This window comes from Pipistrellus hanaki, assembly GCF_964339955.1.
Source record: "Pipistrellus hanaki genome assembly, chromosome: 11".
Taxonomy (NCBI): domain Eukaryota; kingdom Metazoa; phylum Chordata; class Mammalia; order Chiroptera; family Vespertilionidae; genus Pipistrellus; species Pipistrellus hanaki.
Genome location: NC_140513.1, coordinates 2,106,415 through 2,127,413, shown reverse-complemented (window position 1 = coordinate 2,127,413; position 20,999 = coordinate 2,106,415). Strand labels below are relative to the sequence as shown.

Below are 20,999 nucleotides of genomic sequence, written 5' to 3'. Positions count from 1 at the left end.
GGCAAGTGAAGTGACTTTCCAGGCGGGAGTGGTGCCGACCTATGAACCAGGAGGTCACCGTTCCAGTCACAGTTCAATTCCCGGTCAGGGCACAGGCCCGGTTGCAGGCTCGATCCCGAGTGTGGGGCATGTAAGAGGCAGCCGATCCATGATTCTCATCATTGATGTTTCTATCTCTCTCCCTCTCCCTTCCTCTCCAAAGTCAATAAAAATATTTAAAACAAATTAAGCGACTTGCCCAGGGTCACGTGGAAAGGGGCAGAGCTGGGACTCAGTCCTGTGTGACACAGTCACATGCTGGCTCCCCATCCTCCCCTCGGCCTGGGTTCCCCCTCTCGACCCCGTTATAAATTCCCAGCAGTTACACCCACAGGGCGGGAGATCCTGAACTCTGACCTTGGCAGGTATATATAGCACAGAAGCTACGACCTAACCCTGCCTTTTGCCTGTTAAAGTGAGTAAAATCCCGCCCCTAAAGGCCGCCATCTCTAACCTCCCGCCCTCACAGGCAGCTGGTGTGGTTCCTTCTGGTGTGGTTAGTGGATTTTCTCACGTGGCCGCCGCCGTGGTCTCTGTAAAACCTAAATCCCACTGGGCTTTTCCCACTTGACATTGTTTTACTGGATCGCACGTGGGTGTGGTCTCCTTGCGTGTGGCTTTCGTGGCATTCCGGTTCCCTGCCGCTCGGTGCTCGCTCAGGGCCTGGCCCCGGGCCCGGGGTGCCGGTGAGGCATCCTGCACCTTGTCTCCCAGGGTTGTTTATGGGCGGCTCTTGTTATGGAGATAAATAAACACCCTCTATGCTAATCACGGCCACAATTTGCATTTATATTGTGCTTCTCGTGCCAGGATCTCACGTTGTGGTGCGATAGATAATGAACTACCCTCCGCGCCTCGGCCGGGTGTGCGTCCGCGGGCGGGCGGGGGCGGGATATTTAATAACTGCCCGTAACCGGGCTCCCCAGACGCCCGGACAGGAAGCAGGGAGAGGGCAGCTGCTCCGTGTGGAACAAGCACTCCTTTCCTTCGGACGCCGGCCCGGGGTCAGGGAGCTGCCGGGAAGTGGGGTTCCTGCCTGGAGGTGGGTCCAGAACGCAGGCGTGGAGCACCCCCCACGCCCCAGAGAGCCCAGGCTCCGGACCAGCCCCGGCCTCAGGGACAAAGCCGCCCGGGGTGGCCCATGCCCGCCTCCTGGGTGGCACGCGGGGCCTGGTTAGCGTTGGTTACAGCACAGCCAGTGGGAGTGTTAGACTGGAGTCGCAAGGCTTGGGCACCTGCTTTGAAGCTGTCCCTGGGAAAACGGGCCTTGGCGAGGCTCAGGGCCAGGGGCCCGCCTTCTGGGGCCGCGGGTGACGGCGGACAAGGCAGCCCCCGTGGCCCCCACGCTGGTCACGCGGCCACCAGCTGCTCCGAGTGGACTTCCGGGCCGGGTCCTCCGGGCCTGGCTTCCCGTCGGGACCGGAGGCAGCTCCGTGCAGGAGCCCGGAGATCCCAGGCCCCCGGGACGCGGACGGCGATGGTTTTAATTAGAGTGCAGAGCCGGGGAGCCAGGCCAGGGATGACATCTTAATGAGGCTTAATGAAGCTGTCTGCTGGTGGGACAGCTGTCACCCAGGGCTGCGTCCAGCCAGGCCCGTGACGGAGGAGGCTCGGGGAGGCAGGGCGGAAGCTGCGGAGGAGGCGGGTGGTCGGACCCCGAGCCGGGACTTTGCTGCACGTTCAGCTCTGGAGGCTCACAGCCCGTGACAGGGGCCGGCCGGGGGCCCGGTCACACCCACCGGGCTGGGAAGGCCGCTCCAAGCCCCGGAGGGTTTGCCCGCGGTGCCTGAGAGCTCGGCCACAGACGGGGAGCGGGGGCTGAAGGGCATCGGCCTGCGGGCTCTCGGACCTCTGTGTCCCCATCCGTCCTGGGGGAGGGCGCGCTCAGACAGCTGCTGTGAGGGCTGCGGTGCGGAGCACTGAGCTGTGGGGGAGCACTGAGCTGTGGTGTCCGAGCGCCAGGGGAACCCCATGATGTTTTCTGAAGCCACAGCAATCTCCTTAACCCCGCCCACCACGGAGCAGACCCGCCAGCAGCTGAGCCTGCTTCTCACCAGCTTCTCGGGGCATCTCTCTGTCTACTCCCGACACCTCTGACCGTCTGGAAAGGTCAGAGAGGTCAGAGGAGAGGAACTTCCAGATGCCACCCCCCAGCCCTCCGCTCAGAACCGCCCGGAGAACCCTCTGGGAGCCGAGTTGGTTTGTCTGCGCTGCGGTTTGTCTGTCCTTGTGTGCAGGCAGCCTTGTCTGAAGGTGGGTCTCCCGTTCGGCCACTGCCCGTCGGATGTGTGACCGCTGTCCAGGTGAGCGGGCGGGAGGGCGCCCGCCTGGGGTCAGGAGGCCACAGGCCAGCGCCGCTCAGCCTCCGGAGCGGCTTCAGCCACTGCCCCGCCCCGGGGGACCCAGGCCCGGCTCCTCCCCAGAGAGCCATGCTGCACTTGAACTCCCCGGGGCAGCTTCTCCCACTGGCACTGTGTGTGAGGACCCCGTGGGTGTGCACAGTGTGCCCTCTCTCCGTGGAGGCGCGTGCTCTCAGCCGAGGCACTCTGGGCGTTAGGGCCAGAGCACGCACAGGGGAGGGGCTGGACGTGGGCAGTGAGGTGTTTAGCAGCCGCCCTGGCCCCGCCCCCGCTGGAGGGGAGCAGTCCCTCCCAACCCCAAATGTGCCTGGACACGATTGGATGACCTCGGGGGCAGGGGGCACAATCACCCCAATTGGGAACCATGCTATGGGGCACTCTATGGGATAAACACGTCACTACGATCTCTCCGCCTGGGACGGCGTTTAGGGCTGTTGCTGGGTGTGGCCGTCACATATCGCAGTGCTGTGCGCATTCCCAGACAGAGCTTTGGATGGACGGGGCACTGGTTTCTGCTGGGAGCCAGGGGGGTGTTATCAGGTTGGATCCATTTAGCTTTAGTAGACGCAGCTCCACCGTTTCCCACGGTGGCCACACCAGTTCACATGCCCACCAAGGGCGTGAGCACACCAGGTGCTCCCCACCCTCACCAACAGCACTGAGGCTGAGCACCTTCACTCGTGGGTCTTGGCCGCTTGGACATCCTCTTACTGTTGTGCTTATTCAAGTCTTTTGCCCATTTTTCTATAGGATCTGCTGCCTTTTTCTTATTGATTTGTAACAGCTCTTTACATATGATGGACAAGAATCTTTTGTCAGGTCCATGGATTGCAAATGTCTTGCCTCACTCTAGGGCCTAATGTTTTTAGCTCTCGAGGCAATCTGTTCGGTCGTCCTCTGTGCGAGAAGATGAATTTCACGAGGGCGGGGGCCACGCCTCTTCTTTGTTTCCGTCACACTCCGGGCATGGGCTTCCGGGCACAGGCTTGGCGCGGAGGCGGCAGGAAATAAATGTTTGTGGAGTGAAAAGCTGAGTGCGCTCCCACGGGATGATCTTCGCAGCAGAGGCTTCGGTGCGCGTCGGCAGCTGTTGGTTCCCAGAAAAAGAACGTGGCCCCACCCTCTGCCTGCCCGAGCGGCAGCCAGCTCTCGAGCCTGTCTGTGGCTCCTCTGCCAGCTGGACGCCTGCCCACCTGCACCTGCCCAGAGGGGGGCCTCGCCCGGAGAAGTCACATTTTAATTAACTTCCCGGCAGTCATCGGAGAGGCCGGATCATTTTCATAAACAAATGAGAGCCAGAGCTCCGTCTGCAGCTCAGAGGGAGTCGCGTGGGAGGAATGCAAACAAACCAGCTCGCAGAGGCCCGGGCACCGGGCACTGGGCACCCGGCACCGCCTGGAAGGCCGGACCCCAGGGTGCTCCAGCAAGGTCAGGGCCAGGGTCAGAGGGGAAGGAAGAGGGAGACACCTGGCAGGTTCCGTGGGGAGCAGAACTGACAGCCTCCAAGCAGGCCTTTCACTCATTCATTCACTTATTCCTTCATTCACCCTCCTATGCCCTAGCATCGCCTGTGCTGAGCCGGGAAAGGAGGGTGAAAACAAAGACCATCAGGGCAGGCCGATGGGAGCCTCCGTTCCTGCTGCTGAGTGATGCTGTGAACCTAAAACCTCTAAAAATTAATGCCTATTTTAAAAAAATGTTTTTAATGAACCTTAAAGTAAGTAAATGAAGATTGAGCTCACCGTCTGCCAGGGAGACAGACATTAGACTGTCGGCACACACGCTGTGACCTGCTCACACTCCCTGACTGTCACCGCTTTGCTGTGATTATCACTCACACAACACACAACTGTCCCTTAAAGCTACAGCCCAAGGCTCAGCCCCTTCGCAGGTTGTGCACAGGGGTTCAGGTCCCTTCGGCTCTGAGCCCCAGATGGACAGTTACCGGGGCCACGGGAGGGAGCGGCCACTGTGAGTGCAGGGGGTGCAGGCGCTGAAGAATGAGGACGGCAGAGGGTGGGCAGAAGCACAGGGCATTCGGGAGCCTCAGGGAGGGGAGTGGGCCAGCCCCCCCAAACCGCGGCGTGTGGGGGAGTCTGGGAGGTGGAGCTGTGGGGGCGGGTGGGTTGGAGGGTGCAGGGCCCGGACTGCCAGCTCCAGGGAGGCGTGAATTCCAGGGTGAGCCACACGGTCCCCGATCCCCTCCCTCCACGCGCTCAGGCCCCGGAGCCAGCGAGGCGGGACCTGGAGGAGCTGGAGGAGGAAGCCGGAGGCCCGAATACTGTCTCTGGGCCCGGGGCCGGCAGGGCCCCGATGGCGCTCTGAGGAGGACAGGCCCTGGCCCGGGTGCTGCGGGGGCAGGAGGCCGGCCAGTGGCCCAGGCCAGACACGGGGCCTTGAGGGCGGTGTGGCTGAGAGAGCACAGGGGAGTCTTTCCCAAACCCCGGGGCTCCGGGAGGAGATCCCAGAGACCCAGGGAGCGGGGAGGTGGCCAGCCCAGCGCCCACGGTGACAGGCGTGCCACAGGGAGGGAGGAGGCCAGGGAGGGAGGACGCGTCTCCACAGGGGCTCCTGGGCGTCTCTGTGGAAGGGCCGTCTCAGCTCAGGCTCAGTGCAGCCGCTCTCCCCGGGCCCTGACGGCTGCCACGGCGGGGCAGGCGGGCATCGGTGATGGGGGGGGTGCCTCATTGGAGCCGCTGGTCCGAGCCCCGCCTCCCCCGCTCTGTGCTCCCACAGGCCGAGCTGGGGAAGCCCCGGGAGCGGAACGTCACCCTCCCCGGCCTCGACTTCAACTACGGCCTCTACGTCCGCGGGCTGGACGGAGGGGTCCCCGAAGGTGAGAGCACACGGGGGCTGACGGAAGGGTCCCCGAAGGTGAGAGCACACGGGGGGCTGACGGAGGGGTCCCTGAAGGAGAGAGCGTGTTGGGGGGCTGGATGGAGGGGTCCCCGAAGGTGAGAGCACATGGGGGGCTGACGGAGGGGTCCCTGAAGGTGAGAGCACACGGGGGCTGACGGAGGGGTCCCCGAAGGTGAGAGCACACGGGGGGCTGACGGAGGGGTCCCCGAAGGTGAGAGTGTGTTGGGGGGCTGAGGGAGGGGTCCCGGAAGGTGAGAACATGTCGGCGGCTGGAGCTCTCTCCCTAGGACACTGTGGGAAGTGAGTTGGGCCTGGCCAGCAGCCTCGATCTGGTGAACACCATGGTCTGGGCGTGGCGGGGTGAAGGGCCAAGCAGGGAGCTGGGAAGGAACTCAGCCAGGGCTTAACCACCAAGCCGGGTGCTCCCCGCCTGCTGGGATCTCGGGAGCCCCCCCCCCCCACACACACACACACAGCCTCCGGAGCAAGCAGAGGCCGGCAGCTCGGTGACGGAGGGTGCGGGACCGAATGGCCGTGCTGCCCGCTGACCTCGGCCGCGACCTCTGTCCCGCCCAGCCATCGGACACTGGAACGTGTACAAGCCGCAGCCCACCTGCCACGAGGAGCTGAGGCGGGACTACATCGCCATGAACCGCGGCGCCGTGAAGGCCGGCCTGGTCACCGCGCGGGAGACACTGCTGTACCAGCAGGTCAACGACCTGCGCATCACCAGTGAGGACCAGCGGCGGTTCAAGCGGGAGCCGTCCTCCATCCCCGCCAACATGACCTTCGGGATCCCGTCCCGGTGAGGCTGCCCCGCTGTCCCCTCCGTCCCCCCGTCCCCTTCCATCCCCCTCCGTCCCCCCTCCGTCCTCCCTTCGTCCCCCTCCGTCCCCCCTCCATCCCCCTCTGTCCCCCTCCGTCCCCCCTCCGTCCCCCCCCGTCCCCCCTCCGTCCCCCTCCGTCCACCTCAGCCCCCCTCCGCCCCCCTCTGTCCCCCTTTCATCCCCCTCCGCCCCACCTCCGTCCCTGAGAACATGACCTTTGGGATCCTGTCCCGGTGAGGCTGGCCCTGCTCCGTCCGTCTGTGGGGGCGGGCTTGGCAGTGACTATTAGGGCCTTAGGTGGCGTAAGACTCCTGGCTCCAGGGAGGGGCAGGTGACCGGGTCTGGCAATCCATGCACTTCGCACACCTTGTCACAGCGATGGGTCAGAGGCCTACCTGGGGCATGAGGTTCAGTGAAAGTAGAAGGGGTTGCATGTCATCCATTCACTCAAACGGCCTCGATATTTTTAAAGGGAAATTCGTTGGCTCACCTGCTGGAGGTAGAGCTTTAGGCGTAGCCGGATCTAGGTGCCCGGCGACTGCAGTGTTCGCTGTGTCTCTCCGGGCCTGACTTGGGGCTCTGTTCTCTGACAAGCGTCTTCCTCCGGGGACAGAAGAGCCAGGCTCAGCCCATCCTGTTCCCTCAGTGCCGGGTGTGTGTATGTGTGTGTGTGTGTGTGTGTGTGTGTGTGTGTGTGTTACAGAAGCCTTCAGATTAAGATTCCTTGGTCCACCTTCGGATCAAGTCTATCCCGTTAGGTTTGTGAGATACAGTGATTGGCCAGCCCTGGGTCACCTGTCTGCCTCTGAGCCAATGGCTGAGGCCAGCAGATTCTAACGCTCTGATTGGCCAGGCCTGACCCCTTCCCCCTTCCTTGGAGGGGGTTTGGTTGGAATCAGTCCCACAATCCCCAGGGGCTCCTGATGAGGAAGCGGTAGGGGGGGGGTTCTGTCCCCAGACGGGGAGGACAGAGCCCAGTAGCGGCGGCATCAGCAGGTGCCCCCACAGCCGGCCGCTGCCCCCTGCTTCCCCGGATAAGCCTCCGTCAGCCCAAAGCCCTGAAACCTGCGCTTGGCACCAACACCGGGCCCTCAGCCCAGCACCTGGCGGCACGCAGCCCCGAGCCCGGCCCCCGTGCCTGAGAGCCGGTGCTCGGCTTCAGCTGTGCCCACCATCAAGGGCGATCGCAATCTGCTTTGTGTGTGTGTTTGTGCGTTTGTTTTCAAATCTTTCTCACCGGGTAAAGCAGACACAAGATTTACCACTTCTAAGCGCACAATTCCGTGGCGTTCAAGTGCATTCACTTTGTTGAGCCACCACCGCCATCCGTCCACAGAACTCGTCCTGCAAACCTGGGACCCTGTCCCACTGAATCCCCTCCCCCGGCCCCACGCCCGCAGCCCCCACGCTGCTGGCCTGGCACCAGCCGCGTCTGCCTTTTCACTTCCCACCGCGTCCTCGGCGCCTCCAGGTGGCAGTCGGTGGTGACGCCCTCCTCAAGCCGGGACCTCCACGGTGAGCGTGGACACCGCGGTGCCTCCAAAGGCCTGTGGCAGACGGGAGCCGGCTCTGCAGCCAGGCAGGACTCCCCGTCCAGTGCTCGCTCGTCCGCCTCCTTGGGACTGAGGTGCAGCCAGCACCAGTTCCCGGGCCGGGGCCCCATTTTCCATGTGCAATGGCAGTGCCTCGTCTCGGGGCTCAGAAAGGGCGTCCATTAAGCTCCGCCTTCAGCACAGAATCCTTAAATCGCTGCGGACCCCAGCGGCCGCGGCCCCGCGCAGGCCTGATGGAGTGCCGGCCAGATCCCCCTCGATGGCAAATGGGCTTTGCGTATGCAAATTGAATGGATTTTAAAATGGTATTTAATGACAATTTTCGTGGCGGACGTTAACATTAATTGCACGGAAATGAAAATGCTGCATTAGAGGTTGCTGTTAGCGGCAAATCCCGCGGCCATAAAGCTTTATCTTCATCAGCGGCCGCCCTCCCGGAAGTGACAGGGCCGCTCGGCAAATGGCAAGCAAACGGGCTTTTATGGAACAAAAACGGCCCCCAAAGTGGGCCCGAATCAGCATCAATTTCACTTTATTTCTCCGCAAATGGAGGTTAAATGGCTGTTGGAAAAGCTTTTACTGAGACAGGCCCGCACGCCCCTCCGCCGGATAGCAGATGCAGGCGGCGCGGTTAAAAACCACCCCCCCACCCTCCCTGCACCCTACCCCCACCCCCACCCCACCCGCACCCTCACCCCCACCCCACCCCACCCCCACCCCGCAATGGGGCTATTACGTGAAGTTATGGGGCCGAGGCCCATTCGCCCATGATCACCTTTGACAAGCCTCGATTGTGTTTATTTATTTCTTTCTTTCTTTTTTTTTTTTTTTTTTTTTGTGTGTGTTTATTTCTTTACTTTGAAAGCGTGTTTAACACCAAACCCCACCACACTGGACTACCAGGAGTTTGGGGAGATTTGGTCCAATGAGTGAGTAAAGAAACCCATGGGCACCGTCACTCACACCACAGAGACGTTAAAAGCCCGTGCCCCCTCTCGACCGTGTCCCCGTCAAACCTCAGAATTCCAGTCAGGGAAGAATTTTCAATTTCCATTCCCAGAGGCCGAGGCCCCAAAGCATGCTGGGACCCACGGTTTATAAACAGATATGTCCGGAGGCCAGACATGGAACGATTAAAGAGGCACTTAATTATTGATGCGTTTTAACAAGTGTTTGCAAATGCTCACATGCCCTGGGCACATCTTAATTGTGGCTGCTCCTAATTGGCCCAGGGCTGTCCGTTATGATGAGCCAGGGGGGGCGGGGTGGGGGCGGCGAGAGCTGGGCAGCAGCTGGTGCTCCTGGCAGATTCTGGATGCCCAGGGTTCTGCCACCGCCCTGCCCAGAGCCTCGTGCCACACGCAAGGCGGGGATGCCACCACGCAGCGCCTGCCGGGAGCGCCGACGGCAGGAGAGCCCGCTGTGGACCGAGGAGGCAGGACGTGTCCTTGTTACTCTCACTTGTCAGACAGCGAGCTGAGCGCTCGAGGCCTCCTCTCCTCGAATAACTCTGAAAGCCTGGAACTCTGCATCCCGGTCTACAGAAGAAGAGACAGAGGGTCAGAGAGGCGGAGCCGTTTGCCCCTGGCTGCTCTGCCTCGGGGCGGGGCTTGGTCCCATCTGATCTGATCCGCCTGCCTCACCAGCCCCGGGATGGGCTGGGGTGGGACATCTGGACACCGGGAAGCCGTCCTGTCCGGCTCTTCTGGAAGCCTTTACCCGTGGCCTGGCCCCGGACACTCCAAACCCTGGGCGCTCCGGCCGGCTTCCGCCCACCCCAGCGTCCTGGAATCTGAATACAGAGACGGTGACGGCGTGGTTAAGTCAGGGCGCCAGCAGAACACCCATGAGGCCCGTCCGCACCGTCCGGTGCTGGTGCTGGAAGCGCTGGGACCACAGAAAAGTGAGAAGCACCAGAGGGAGGAGCTGCTGCCGTCCCCCTGCCCGCCCGGCTCTCAGGCCCGCACAGCCGACGCTGACAAATGGGAAGGACGAGGGAATTCTGCGGCTGTTAAAAATGCTGCTGCCTGACAGGCGTTTTGAATCTCCCTGCCAAGCTGATTTATTCCACAAATTTACAGCGGGCCCATCCATCACTCCGGAGCCGCCGGCCCAAACCCAAGCCACCCACCCACCTGCCTGCAGAATGCTAACAAGCCCCTTCCCTCCCAGGCACCGCGGGGAGGCCTGAACCCCCTGAAGGAACCCGGGCTGGCCACCAGGGGGAGCCTGCGGGCCTGGCAAAGACCCCTCACCTCTCCGAATGGCACCCTGTCTGCCCACAGCACCAACAGCACCGTCCTCCCTGACACCAGCCACGTTCGCTGAGACCGGACCGAGGCTAACGGCGGTGGGACGCCCAGTCTTCCCACGTTCCATCTGCGCAGAAGCAACGGGAGTCCGGTAGAAACCGCTTTGTGCTTTGATCTTTCCCTGGGACACGGGGTCGGCCGTGATCGCAGGGTGAACCGCTGACCTCTGCGCAGCCGGATGAGGGCCTCTCCCACGCGAGGTGTTTCCACGGACGTGGTTACGCAGCCGCATCCCCCGTCCGCCGAGCATCCGCCGCCCTCCGCCCCCGCCCGTCTGCTCCACCGGACGCTGGTCCTGCTGGGCGGCCTCCGGGGTGTCACTCGGTGTTTGTCGGAGAAATATGGCCCGGGCCCTTCCGGGCTTTGAGGCAGCTGTTGAAAGCGAAGAGACCCAGCGAGGAGATGGTGAAGCCGGGGTCCCGTGCCATTTACCCCTCTGCCCTGCTCCCCTATCCGCTATGGATCACACCGTGGAGACGCCGCCTCAGAGAGCGAACCATGTGTCCTCTGGCCACGTCACTAGAGGCAGCACGTCCAGAACAAGGGAGGCGACCTCCCCACTCAGTTCTGCTGCTCAGGTCACACTTGTAACATCAAGTGAAAAACAAAGAAGGTGTGACGTCGTACATTTGGGGGAGGCCCGTAAGCATCGGGATGGCGGGTGGGATGGGAGAGGGTCCCACACGCCAGGGCCGGGGAGAGGGAGCCATGGCTGCTCCCCAGCCCCCTCCACGATGGAGCGGCGAGCAGCAGGTCGGCATCTACAGTGACCAACAGCTGGCGCCAGGGAGCACGTGGCGGGGCCTGGCTCTCCACAGATAACCCCGCCTCCATTTAACCACGGGGAAACTGAGGCACGGACAGGCATGTCCCTGAGCAAGAGGTCGCAGGTGGTAAGTGGGAGCATGAGGACTCAGTGCCTAGGACAGACCCTTCCAGGAGGTGGAGGTGCTGGCTGGCCCCTCAGACCCACACATGCTGCTGGGCCGGGGCCTGGGACACCCCAAACCGGGTCCGAGGGGGGCCCCGTCCTCCTCAGAGCCAGCTGCGTCCCTGTTCGAGAAGCCCAGGCAGGGCCATGCCGGGGGCTGTCCCTCCCCCGCTCCTGCCCGGGCCCAACCTCTCGGGGCCGCCCGTCCCCCAGCCTCCTGCCGGCTGCCCCTCCGCCGCGGCCCTGAGGCCGGAGCCGGGGGAGACATTTCTCACCCTCCCTCTCCCTCTCCCTCTCCTGCGCCCGACAGAGATTTATCCCCGCCCGGCTCCCGGCGCTCGGAGCAGGGAGGGCTCCGGGAGGCGCTGATGGGCCATAATGGATGGGGCGGCCGCTCCCCCGGGGCCTGTCCCGCCAGAACCCCGTCATCCATCAGGAGCTGCCGGCCGGGTCAGTGCTAACGAGGCCCCACTGCTCCCCCTTGGGGCCTCCACGCATCGCACAGGCCCCACGCCTGCTGTAGAATTTTCCAGAGCTGGGCTTCCTGAGGAGCAGCGGTGCCCTGACCTCCCTCCTGTTCACGGGAACTCCAGCAACAAGCCCCTGGACCCGCCGCTCGGGTGACACGCCGCCGTGCGCTCCCGGCCGTTCGGTAAAACCGTTGAAGGAATAACAGAAAACACTGCCGGCTCTCAGCCCGCTCACCTCCCCCGCAGCCTCCCCTCTGCTCCGGCCCGAGGCGGAATGCACACCCTCCCACCGCCTCCCAGTGCTGTCCCATTGCAGCCCTTCAGCGCGTGCTTTGTGGTGTGGGTTCAGGCCACGGAAAGCCCGTGGCACTCCCGGCCATTGCAAACGTCACTCCGTCAGCCCGATGCTGCCGAGTAGCCGTGCTTGTCCGGTGCCCCGTGCCCTCCCCCACGTGCAGGTCCCTCAGGCCCCTCCCCAGGGTGCCGGGCGCAGTGGGACCTCCTCAGCTCATGCTAGATGCTGAGATTCTCCTCCCCCTCCCGCCTCCCCCTCCCGCCTCCCCCTCCCGCCCCCCGCCCTGGCAGGGCCGCCCCACCGGCTGCTCACCTGCCCCAGGCCAGGATCCTGAGCAGGTTCCCGTGTGGCCCCAGCCGTGGCCATTGGGTCTGGCAAGCCTTCCCTGTCCAGAGGGCGTGCCGGGGCGGGGGGGTGCGTGGGGAGAGCCCCCTGTTTGGGGCACGAGCACCCCAGGGCGGGAGGGGCCCTCTCTGAGCCTCCCAGCCCTGCCGCCCTCCCTCGGCCCCCGCTGGGCCGGAGCAGGGAACTGCTAATTGAATTCACCCTCGTGAAAATGTTAACAAATTGCAAATGACCTCTTAGCCGAGTTTAGAAGTCAGGAGTGTGCCTCCGCAGCCTCCCTCTGTCATTAGCTTTTACGTTGGATCCACAATTAAAACTACCGGCAGCCCAGAGGTCCCCCTCTCTAATTAGCGCCGAGTCCTCGGTCCTCCCCAGGAGGGAGGCCTCTGCCCCGCCCCGGCCTCCTGCTCGTTAGCGAAGACAGGCCCTCCGCCCAGGAGGACAATTAAGACACAGTGGGGTGAAGGGGCTGCCGCTGTCCCCTGGGCGGAGGGGCCTCCACAGGGGTGACCCCTCGGGAGGGGGCGTCCCGGTAAATGCGGAGGCCGGCCCCTGGGCCCCGTGAGTCAGAATGTCCGCGGGTGACGCCCGGCACCTCTCTGGCTCATGAGCTCTCTGGGTGATTCCCATTCACCCTCAGGACTGTGTCTCTGGCCTCAGCACGCTGGCGGGGGGGGGGGGGGGGGGGGGGGGGCATCAAAATGCAATTTCTGACCCAGGCCGGCCTGGTGTCTCCCGGCTCCCGGGCACTTCCCGAGCCCAGGCACTCTCGTTTCCGTGAGTCCCTTCCTCCATTGAAAAAAAAATTAGCTCAGCCAGCGTGGCTCAGCGGTTGAGCATCAACCTATGAACTAGGAGGTCACGGTTTGATTCCCAACCAGGACACATGCCTGGGTTGCCGGCTTGGTCCCCATAGGGGGCGTGGAGGAGGCAGCTGATCAGTGATTCTCATCCTTGGTGTTTCATCCTCTCCCTTCCTCTCTGAAATCAATAAAAATACATTTTGAAAAGAAATACACACACACACACACACACACACACACACTTACAAGTCATTGGGGACATCTGAACGAGAGGGGAGACTGTCTCAGTGTCTCTGTCCTGGATGTGATTTTACCCTCGAGTTTCACAAGATGCTACCAAGGGGGAACAGCTGTCACCACGGGAAGGGTTCCTGGGACCTCTGTTTTCTTTCTTATAACGGCACTAGAGGCTCGGGGCATGAAATTCGTGCACTCGGTGGGGCGGGGCAGGGGTGTGTGTCCCTCATTCTGGCCTGTGGGCTCTCGCAGTCCAGCCCTCGGGGGATGTCCAGCTGGCAGCTTAGGCCCACCCCTGAGCCCTCAGTGGGACACCCTTCGTGCTGCGCGGAGGTGGAAGAGGCTCCTGCCACCACCGCTGCACTCGCCAGCCCTGCTCAGGGCTTCTGGCTGAGCGGCGCTCCCCCTGTGGGAGCAACTGACCACCAGGGGGCAGCTCCTGCTTTGAGCACCTGTGCCCTGGTGGTCAGTGCACGTCATAGCGACTGGTCAGTCTGCTGTTTGGTTGATTTGCATATTGGCCTTTTATTATATAGGATGTGAAGTCTGCAATGATCTCAATTACATTTCAATGTAAAGAAAGCAAAACAATGATTTAACAGTAATTTCGGTACGTGTGGGCAACAGTGGTCAGACTTGCTCGGAAGAAAAAACCGCTGGGTCACGCAGGGCACAAGCGAAGGGCTCGGCACGGTCACTGGGGTCACCTGGCACGCCAACGGGCGAGCCGCAACCCCAGCCTGAGGGGCACCTCTGGGTGCTGTCCGAGCACACGAGGGCACCCTCCCCAGGCCCCACTCAGTGAAGGAACCCCTCCAGAGGGGCAGGGTCTTAGAAGGGTCCCTGTTGGGTGTCTGTCGGGGCTCAGCTGTGACTTAGAACCCCAGGGGGAAGCCCAGCCCCCAGCCTCCTCCCAAACCAGACCCTCCACGGCCCACGGCGTGCTGAGAATGTCACACCGGCCGAGGAGACACGGCCCATCCTGGTGGCCGCTGTCCACTCCGTCAGCCCGGAGGCCATGTGGGCGCCCGCCAGCATATTAGAGGTGGATTTTAATTTCATTTTAACAAAATAGCTGTCTCCGCTGGAAGAAGCATCACGCGTCAAAGACGGGCCCGTCTGGAGCGGAGTCGCGTTGAACAGGCCTCCGCGCTGTCATTGATTTTCCGGGAAGAAAAAAATCGCCTCTGGCTACTAAACCGAATTAGTAGTCACTGATGACCAATTATTTCAGCCTGCTGTGAGCGGGGAGCCGCACTGAAATCCGGTTTGTCAGACCCAAGGCTGCCTTCCCCGGCACCTTTCAACAGATGTGTACCCGGGCCCCTCAGAAGGCTCCGCGGCGCCCCCACACCGCCGGCCCCGCCGAGTTTTAATGAGCCGCCGGCCGGCCGGAGACGGGCTGCCATGAAAGGCCCCTCTGATCCGCAGAGCCTCCCCGCTCCGGAGCCGCGCCGGCAAATCAGAGCTGTCAGCCCTCAGCCCGCTCTCACCGGTGTCAGCCTAATGTTTGCAAATGATCCTCCCGGTCCCCGGCCCCTCATCGCAGATCGGCCCTGGTCCGGGCATCAGTCGCCAGGCCGGAGACGGACTGGATGGAACTAATTTGAGGTTTCCTGCAGACCCACCCCGCCTCCCGCTCCGTGAGCCCCAGCTCTGACACCGTTTTGCGGTTAGTGGGGATGTCAGGCTGCAGGAACGTGCCGAGCTGGTCCTGCCAGCTTATCAGCAAGCAATTTGTCCAGGCCCTGGGCGCCAGCCTCGCCGTGCCCCGGGCGGGCTGCCCAGAAACAGAGGAAGCCCTGAGCGAAGAGCCTGGCACCCCCAGGAGGGGACCCCCGGGCGTCGGGGCAAACCGGAGGCTCTGGATAGCGGACACACCTCGGGGAAGTCACAGGTAGAAGATTACAACCTGACTCCACCGGCCAGCCGGGCCCGGAGCAGGGCCAGCAGCCCGGCCACCGGGACCACTCAGACCCGCTCTGGGGTCCTGGCCCCCAGGGAACCCAATTTGGAGCCTGAATCCGCCTCCTTGGCTGCTCCCAGTCCAGGAGCAAACCTCAGGCAGGTTGCTGAACCTCTCTGAGCCTCAGTTTCCCCACCGGAAAGCAGGAACGCTCGTCCGCACTGCAGAGTCATGAGGAGCTACTGAGTCTGCAGCTGGCGGCAATGTGCGAATCTCAGCTGTTTGCCCACGCCCTTCAGGCCGGTCAGAGGCGTGGTGCCAGCCCGGCCGGGCTCCCTGGCTCTGCGCCTGCTGACCCCTCTGTCCAGGGACCCCTCTCGGCCATCTTCTGCCCAAACCCGAAGGCCCAGCAAAAGGTGGAGGGGCTTCCTCGTCCCCCGCTGCTGCTCACCGAGCCGTCCTCTCCTCTGAGCGGCGCTCGGCCTGCGGGGCTGCGCGGGGCGGGGCTGCCGAGCAACAAGCCCTCAGGCCTCCAGGGAGAACGCAGCACGTCACTCACTGGCTGTGCAAGACACCCAACTCTGGGCCTCTGACTTCTCACCTGTGAAATGGGTATATCAGCACCTGTCTCTGAGGTGTTGTCCTGAGGACAGAGGAAGCAGCGGGAAGCGGAGCTATGAGGATTAGTGCTGTGGCTGCTGCAGGCCTGTGAGCTCAGGGAGCCCGGAGTAAGCATGGGGAAGGTCTGGGGTCCCACCTGGGCACGGCCAGGCCCCCGGGTTTGGCCTCCAGCTGCAGCCGCCTGCTGGCCTGTCCCCTTCGGTCTTTGCAGAGCTCAGTTGCGCGTTCTCCTGGCCGCAGACACCGGCCTGGGCCGGCCATTTGACCTCTGTGGGCTCCGGCGTCCCCCACCCCGCCCACACCTCTTTAATGAGGATAAATAATGCAGATCTGTGTGAACCCCTCCCGCTCCTCCCAACACAGCTGCAGAGCCCAGGGGGCTTCGGCCCGGGGCAAACACCATTCGTCCAGGGGAAATGCCCGTCTGTTATCAGACCTCCGCTGACCTCGCCGAGAACCGAACACGTTGTGAGGGAGCGAGGAACGGCTGTGGGAGAAAAGGGGAAAATGGTCCCCAAGATGCATCCTGGAGCCACGGACTCGGAAGATGCTAAGCTCCCCAGCGCGGGGCAGGCGGCCGGCTCTGCCAGGGCCTGACCCCTCACCCCCTCAGCTGCCTGTGGAGAGAAGGGAGACTCTGGCCGATGCTCGCGGGACAGTGCCTGGCGGGGCGGGCTCTCGCCCTGACACGGAGCCCGGAGACCCAGATCCATCGCCCGTCCCTGGCTCCGTGGCCCCAGCCAGATCGACGACTTCAGGCTTGATTTATTTCTTCCTTTTTCCCTCTCTCCCCTCCGCCACCTCTCCCTTTCTCTCTCTCTCTTTCTCTCTCCCTCTCTCTCTCTCTCTCTCTGTCTCTCTCCCTCTCTCCCTCTCTCCCTCTCTCCCTCTCTCCCTCTCTCCCTCTCTCCGTCTCTCTCTTTCTTTTGAAAAAGAGTCACATAAAACCAGTGAGTGGACCGGAAGGGGGACCGGAAGGGGAAAACGCCCCCCCCCCCCCGCCCCCGTCATCACTGGCCGGCTTCCTTCCAGTCTTTTTTCCAGGAGTTCACACCTGTGTGGAAGCACCTGCACATGCTTGGCTCTTTCTCCCCAGCTTGTTGTTTTGTTTTAAAAACATATTTTTGTTGCTTTCAGAGAGGAAGGGAGAGGGAGAGAGAGAGAGAAACATTGATGATAAGAGAGAATCATTGATCGGCTGCCCCCTGCACGCCCCACACTGGGGTTCAAGCCCAAAACTCCAAAACCAAGGCTCCTGGGGCCTGGGCTCCTGCAGGGCCCCTCTGCCTCCTCCTCACAGCACCCCCACCTCTGCGCCGCTTGCCTGTGTCTCTCCCCAGGACACCGTTCGGGTCCCAGCCCGCCCGAAGGGGCACGCACACGATGCTTCGCCGTCTTGCGATTGCTAACTTGCCCCCCTCTCAACAGCCCTTTCCCCAGACAGTCCTTGCCACCACCCCCCAATTCCGAGGGTTGGGACGGACATGTCCTGTGGAAGGGGGGAGGGGAGGCACCATTCGCCCCTCCGCCCCGATCAGAACCCTGGCCTGTGTCTGTGGCTACCGCTAAGCTGTCGGGGTCCAAGGGCAGGTCGGGAAGGAGTGATGGGGAGGACAACGAGCTTTCTCCACTGTTTGTTTTCGTTTTTTTCTTTTTCTCTTTTTATGAAAAATTTCAAATATGCAGACAGTAGAGCCAATAGGGCACCACGCTCCTGGGCCCCCATCGCCTCACCTCAGCTGCCTCAGTGTCTGGGTGACCCGCTCCTGGGGAGAGGGTTTGCCCCGGAGGGTGGGCGGGTGGCCGGGGAGGCCCTCACACCCGCCTCGCCCGCAGGCCCTCCACGCCCCTGTTCGACCTGCTGCGGCACCGCTACCAGCAGCTGTGGGTGCAGGAGCAGAAGGCCGCCCAGAAGGCCATCAAACTGGAGAAGAAGCAGAAGGTGAAGGCCGCCCCCCGGCCATGTCAGGGTGCAGAGGCGGGAAGGGCTGGCCCCGCAAAGCTCAGCTCCAGACTGAGCCCGTGCACGCCTGTCCCGGGGGGGTGGGGGGGAGGGCTGCGAACCTCGCTGCTTGTGGCCTGGCCACCAGGCATTGTGGGACGTTAGAGCCCGAGGCATTGTGGGAAGTTAGAGCCCGAGGCATTGTGGGAAGTTAGAGCCCGAGGGGATCTTGGTGACGATCAGACTGAAGCCCTACCTAAGCCCCAAGACCAAGGTTCTGGGGGGCCGGGCATGGCCTGTGTGCCGGACAGAACCCAGCTCACCCTCAGAAAACAGGCTGGAGCCAACCCCAGAGTGCTCCTTTCTCCTCCGAGGGCGCCCTGGGCTGGACCTGCTCCAGAGATGCCAGCCCTCCCTTCGATCCAGCCTCCTCCCCGCAAACGCTGTGGGGTCCCTCTCCCTGCATGAGCCGCGGGCACAGGACAGGAGCGCTGGGCCGTGCCCTGCCCTCCAGGCGGCTGCACGCCGGGCCCCAGAGCGGCATGCGGGCGGCATCCACGGCCCTCCACACACTGACCACGGCCGGGCACTGAGCCACGGGGGGCAGTGCCCTGAAGTCCTCCGGGGAAGGGCTGGGTGCAGGGGAAGGGCACCCTCGGGCTGTGACACCCCTGTCCTGCGCCCCCTCCTGGCAGCTCGGTTCTCTGAGCGCCAGGGGAGCGGCCAGGGGAGCCCCAGGTGAGCACCTCCCGTTTCCCGGGGCAGGTGAGCCTCGGGGAGCTGTACGAGACGCGGAGCAGCCAGCTGAGGAAGTACAAGCCGCCGGTGAAGCTGGACGCCCTCTGGCACATGCCTCACTTCCAGAAGGTCAGGTCCGCTCCCGTCCCCCTGCGGCTCCCCCCACCTCCCCGGCGAGTTCTGTGGGCTCCCAGCCACGCAGGCCACGGCCACGGCCACGGCATAATCCCGACAGCAGCAGCTGGCAGCCCCGAGCGCACCCTCACGCCGCCTGGCTCAGGCCACCACCTTCGCTCTCCCCGCGGGGGCTGCTCTGCCCGGAGCCCTGGCCGGGCACAGCGCCTGCTGGTGAGGGCAGCCTTGGGCTGACCCCACCGTCTGATGGCTGAGCCTGGGGTCTGTCCACGGGGCGGACACTGTGGGTCAAACCCCTCCACTGGGGGCCGTTCAAGCCCCCCCCCTGCCCTGGGGACTTGGGGTGCAGAAGCTCACCCACAGCGCCAGGCTCCCCGGGGCATCCCTCGGCGCTGACGCGGGGTCTGACCTGCCTGCAGCAGCCACAGCTCCGACCTCAGACTGAGCGGTTCCCTTCGGCTGCGTGGCCCAGGCAGTGCCCAGACCGGCCTCCCCACGGGGGGCACGGTGCCGGGAGGAAACGGGGCGCCTGGGGACAGCAGTCAGGACGGGGTGCGCGCCCAGCCTGGCCGGGAGGACAGCTGCACGAAGCGGCCAGCCAGGCCGGCGCCTCCCTGAGCCTAATGCGGCGGAACACGCGCCGAGCCCGTGAGCACCGCCGCCCCCTCGACGCCCCCCGTGCCGCCCGTGGCCCTGTCCGCTGTGTCACCGGCCATTTGCCCGCCGCCCGTCCGCCGCCCCCGCGCTCGGAACATGCCTGGCTGTGCAGGCCTCGGCCCGCGATGCAGCTGTGCGGCCGTCCACCCCGGCAGCCTCAGCCCGCTTCCCGTCTCTCCCGGTTCCCCGGCCTCCCCACCGCGGCCTCCCTCCCGCCTCGCGCTCAGTGCTGCTGTCCACAGCGTGTGTGTGTGTGTGTGTGTGTGTGTGTGTCCCGCCATTTCCGTCCTCCTTGGCTCTCTGCTCTCTGATTCCCAACATCTGGGTCCAGGCAGCAGGGACGCTGTCGGGGAGGTCGGGGCTCCTGGCTCCGTGGCACCAGGGTCTGCACTCAGGAGGCCGGGCTGCCCGTCCGGTGGCCAGCGCCCGGTCTGCCCTCAGGAGGCCGGCTGCCCGTCCACAGGGGGCCCTCCTCTGCCCGGTGCCCGTCCTGTGGCTGCTGATCCGCCCGGCCCCCGCCCCGGCCCCTGCCCCAGCCCCCGCCCCGGCCCGCCAGGAAAGGAGAGGCACTTCCAAAAGACCGCAGCCTGTCACGGTGATGGATGACCCGCACCGACTCTCCCCGCCCGCGAACAGATGTCGCCGCTGAACTCTGTCAGAAGTAATTAAACGCCTTTCACGGGACACGCCGAGGGCAGGCGGCCCCTCCGGGCTGGTCCCGGCCTCGCAGGCTGGCTCCTCCCCGGCCGCACAGGCCCCCGCGGAGGGGCAGGAAAGGAGGACGAGCCCCGGGCAGACCCCTCGGCCGCAGGGCCCCAGCGGACAGACTCTACGTGGGCCGGCCACCGTACAGGCTCTGCGATGGCCGTGCCCGGAGGGAGGGCAGCCGGCCGCTGGCACGCGGCCTTTCTCAGGGACACAGATGCTGGGTCTGGGCTGGCCGCCGGGCCGCTCTGGGCCCGTTTCCTCATTGCACAGGGGGGTGCCTCGTCCTGAGGCCCCGCCCACCGAGGGCTCCAGCCCCCAGGCCACTAGGCAGGGAGCACTGGGAGGGGCCCTGGGGGTGCATTTAGGGGGAGTGTGGCACCTCTGGCCGCTGCCCTTCCTGAGTCTGCAGGGAGTGGCTGGGCGGCACAGTGGGCACAGCGGGCAGAGGCGGGGGTGGGCGGACGGGCCCTGAGCTGCCCCGGGGTCGGCAGTTACCTTTGCAGCCGGCCCGGGTGTGTAAGCGCTTAAGGGAGAACAGGCCCGGCAGCCTCCACTCATCAGCCCGTCTCGGGGTGTCACAGCTGGCTGGCCGCCCCGGGATGTGTTTTGAGGGCCCTGGGCCGTGCTGTCCCGGAATGAGGACGTCGGTGCTGCTGTGCGGGGCGCGGGCGCAGGAGGATGTGCCACGGGCGGGGATGGGGCGAGGGGAGGGTGAGTCAGTCCGATGCAGCTGGCGTTGCCCCCCGGCACGGAGCCCCCGCCCCGCTCACACCGTCGCAGAGGGAAGAAGGCAGGGCCTGATGGGCTGCACAGCTCCGGCCTCGGAGGCAGGAATTCTTAGGCTGCTCGGAAGGTGACATTCATTCCTGCTCAGACTGGCAGGTCACCGAGCAGAGCGGAGGCTTTGGGACGAGGACAAATGGCAGCGTTCCTGGCCCTGTGGGAGCTGGGGGGGGGGGGGGCGGGTCAGGGGGAGGGCCAGGCGTCTGTGCCCAGGGCACGGTGGGGGGGCAGGCGAGGCCGGCATCGCAGGGGACAGGGGAGCTGGCACTTCTAACAGGACCTGCCCTGCGTCCTGGGGACCCCCAGCGTGTCCCCTGAAACCTCTGGCACCTGGGAATTTTCCGTTTAACCCAGAAAACCCTTCCCCCCGCTGGGCAGGAAAGATTCACATGTTGTGCCGAACATCCCCCGGCAAACAGCCAGCCATTGTTCGGGCATCAGCTCTGTCTTCCTAACCTCCAGAGACACGGAGCCTCAT

The 20,999-nt window shown here is 64.1% G+C and overlaps 1 protein-coding gene across 3 annotated transcripts in view; it reads left to right on the top strand.

The window, feature by feature from the left end:
- Positions 1-20,999, top strand: part of CFAP77 (cilia and flagella associated protein 77) — a 61,583-nt gene that overhangs the window by 29,753 nt on the left and 10,831 nt on the right. The window contains exons 2-5 of one of the 3 annotated variants that reach the window (XM_084898663.1): positions 5,136-5,235; positions 5,835-6,063; positions 17,395-17,500; positions 18,266-18,367. In XM_084898663.1, the coding sequence (XP_084754789.1) occupies positions 5,136-5,235; positions 5,835-6,063; positions 17,395-17,500; positions 18,266-18,367 (537 nt within the window). Of the gene's footprint in view, positions 1-5,135; positions 5,236-5,834; positions 6,064-17,394; positions 17,501-18,265; positions 19,045-20,999 lie in introns of those variants that run through there. The other 2 variants (XM_084898662.1, XM_084898664.1) reach the window with 2 other exon arrangements.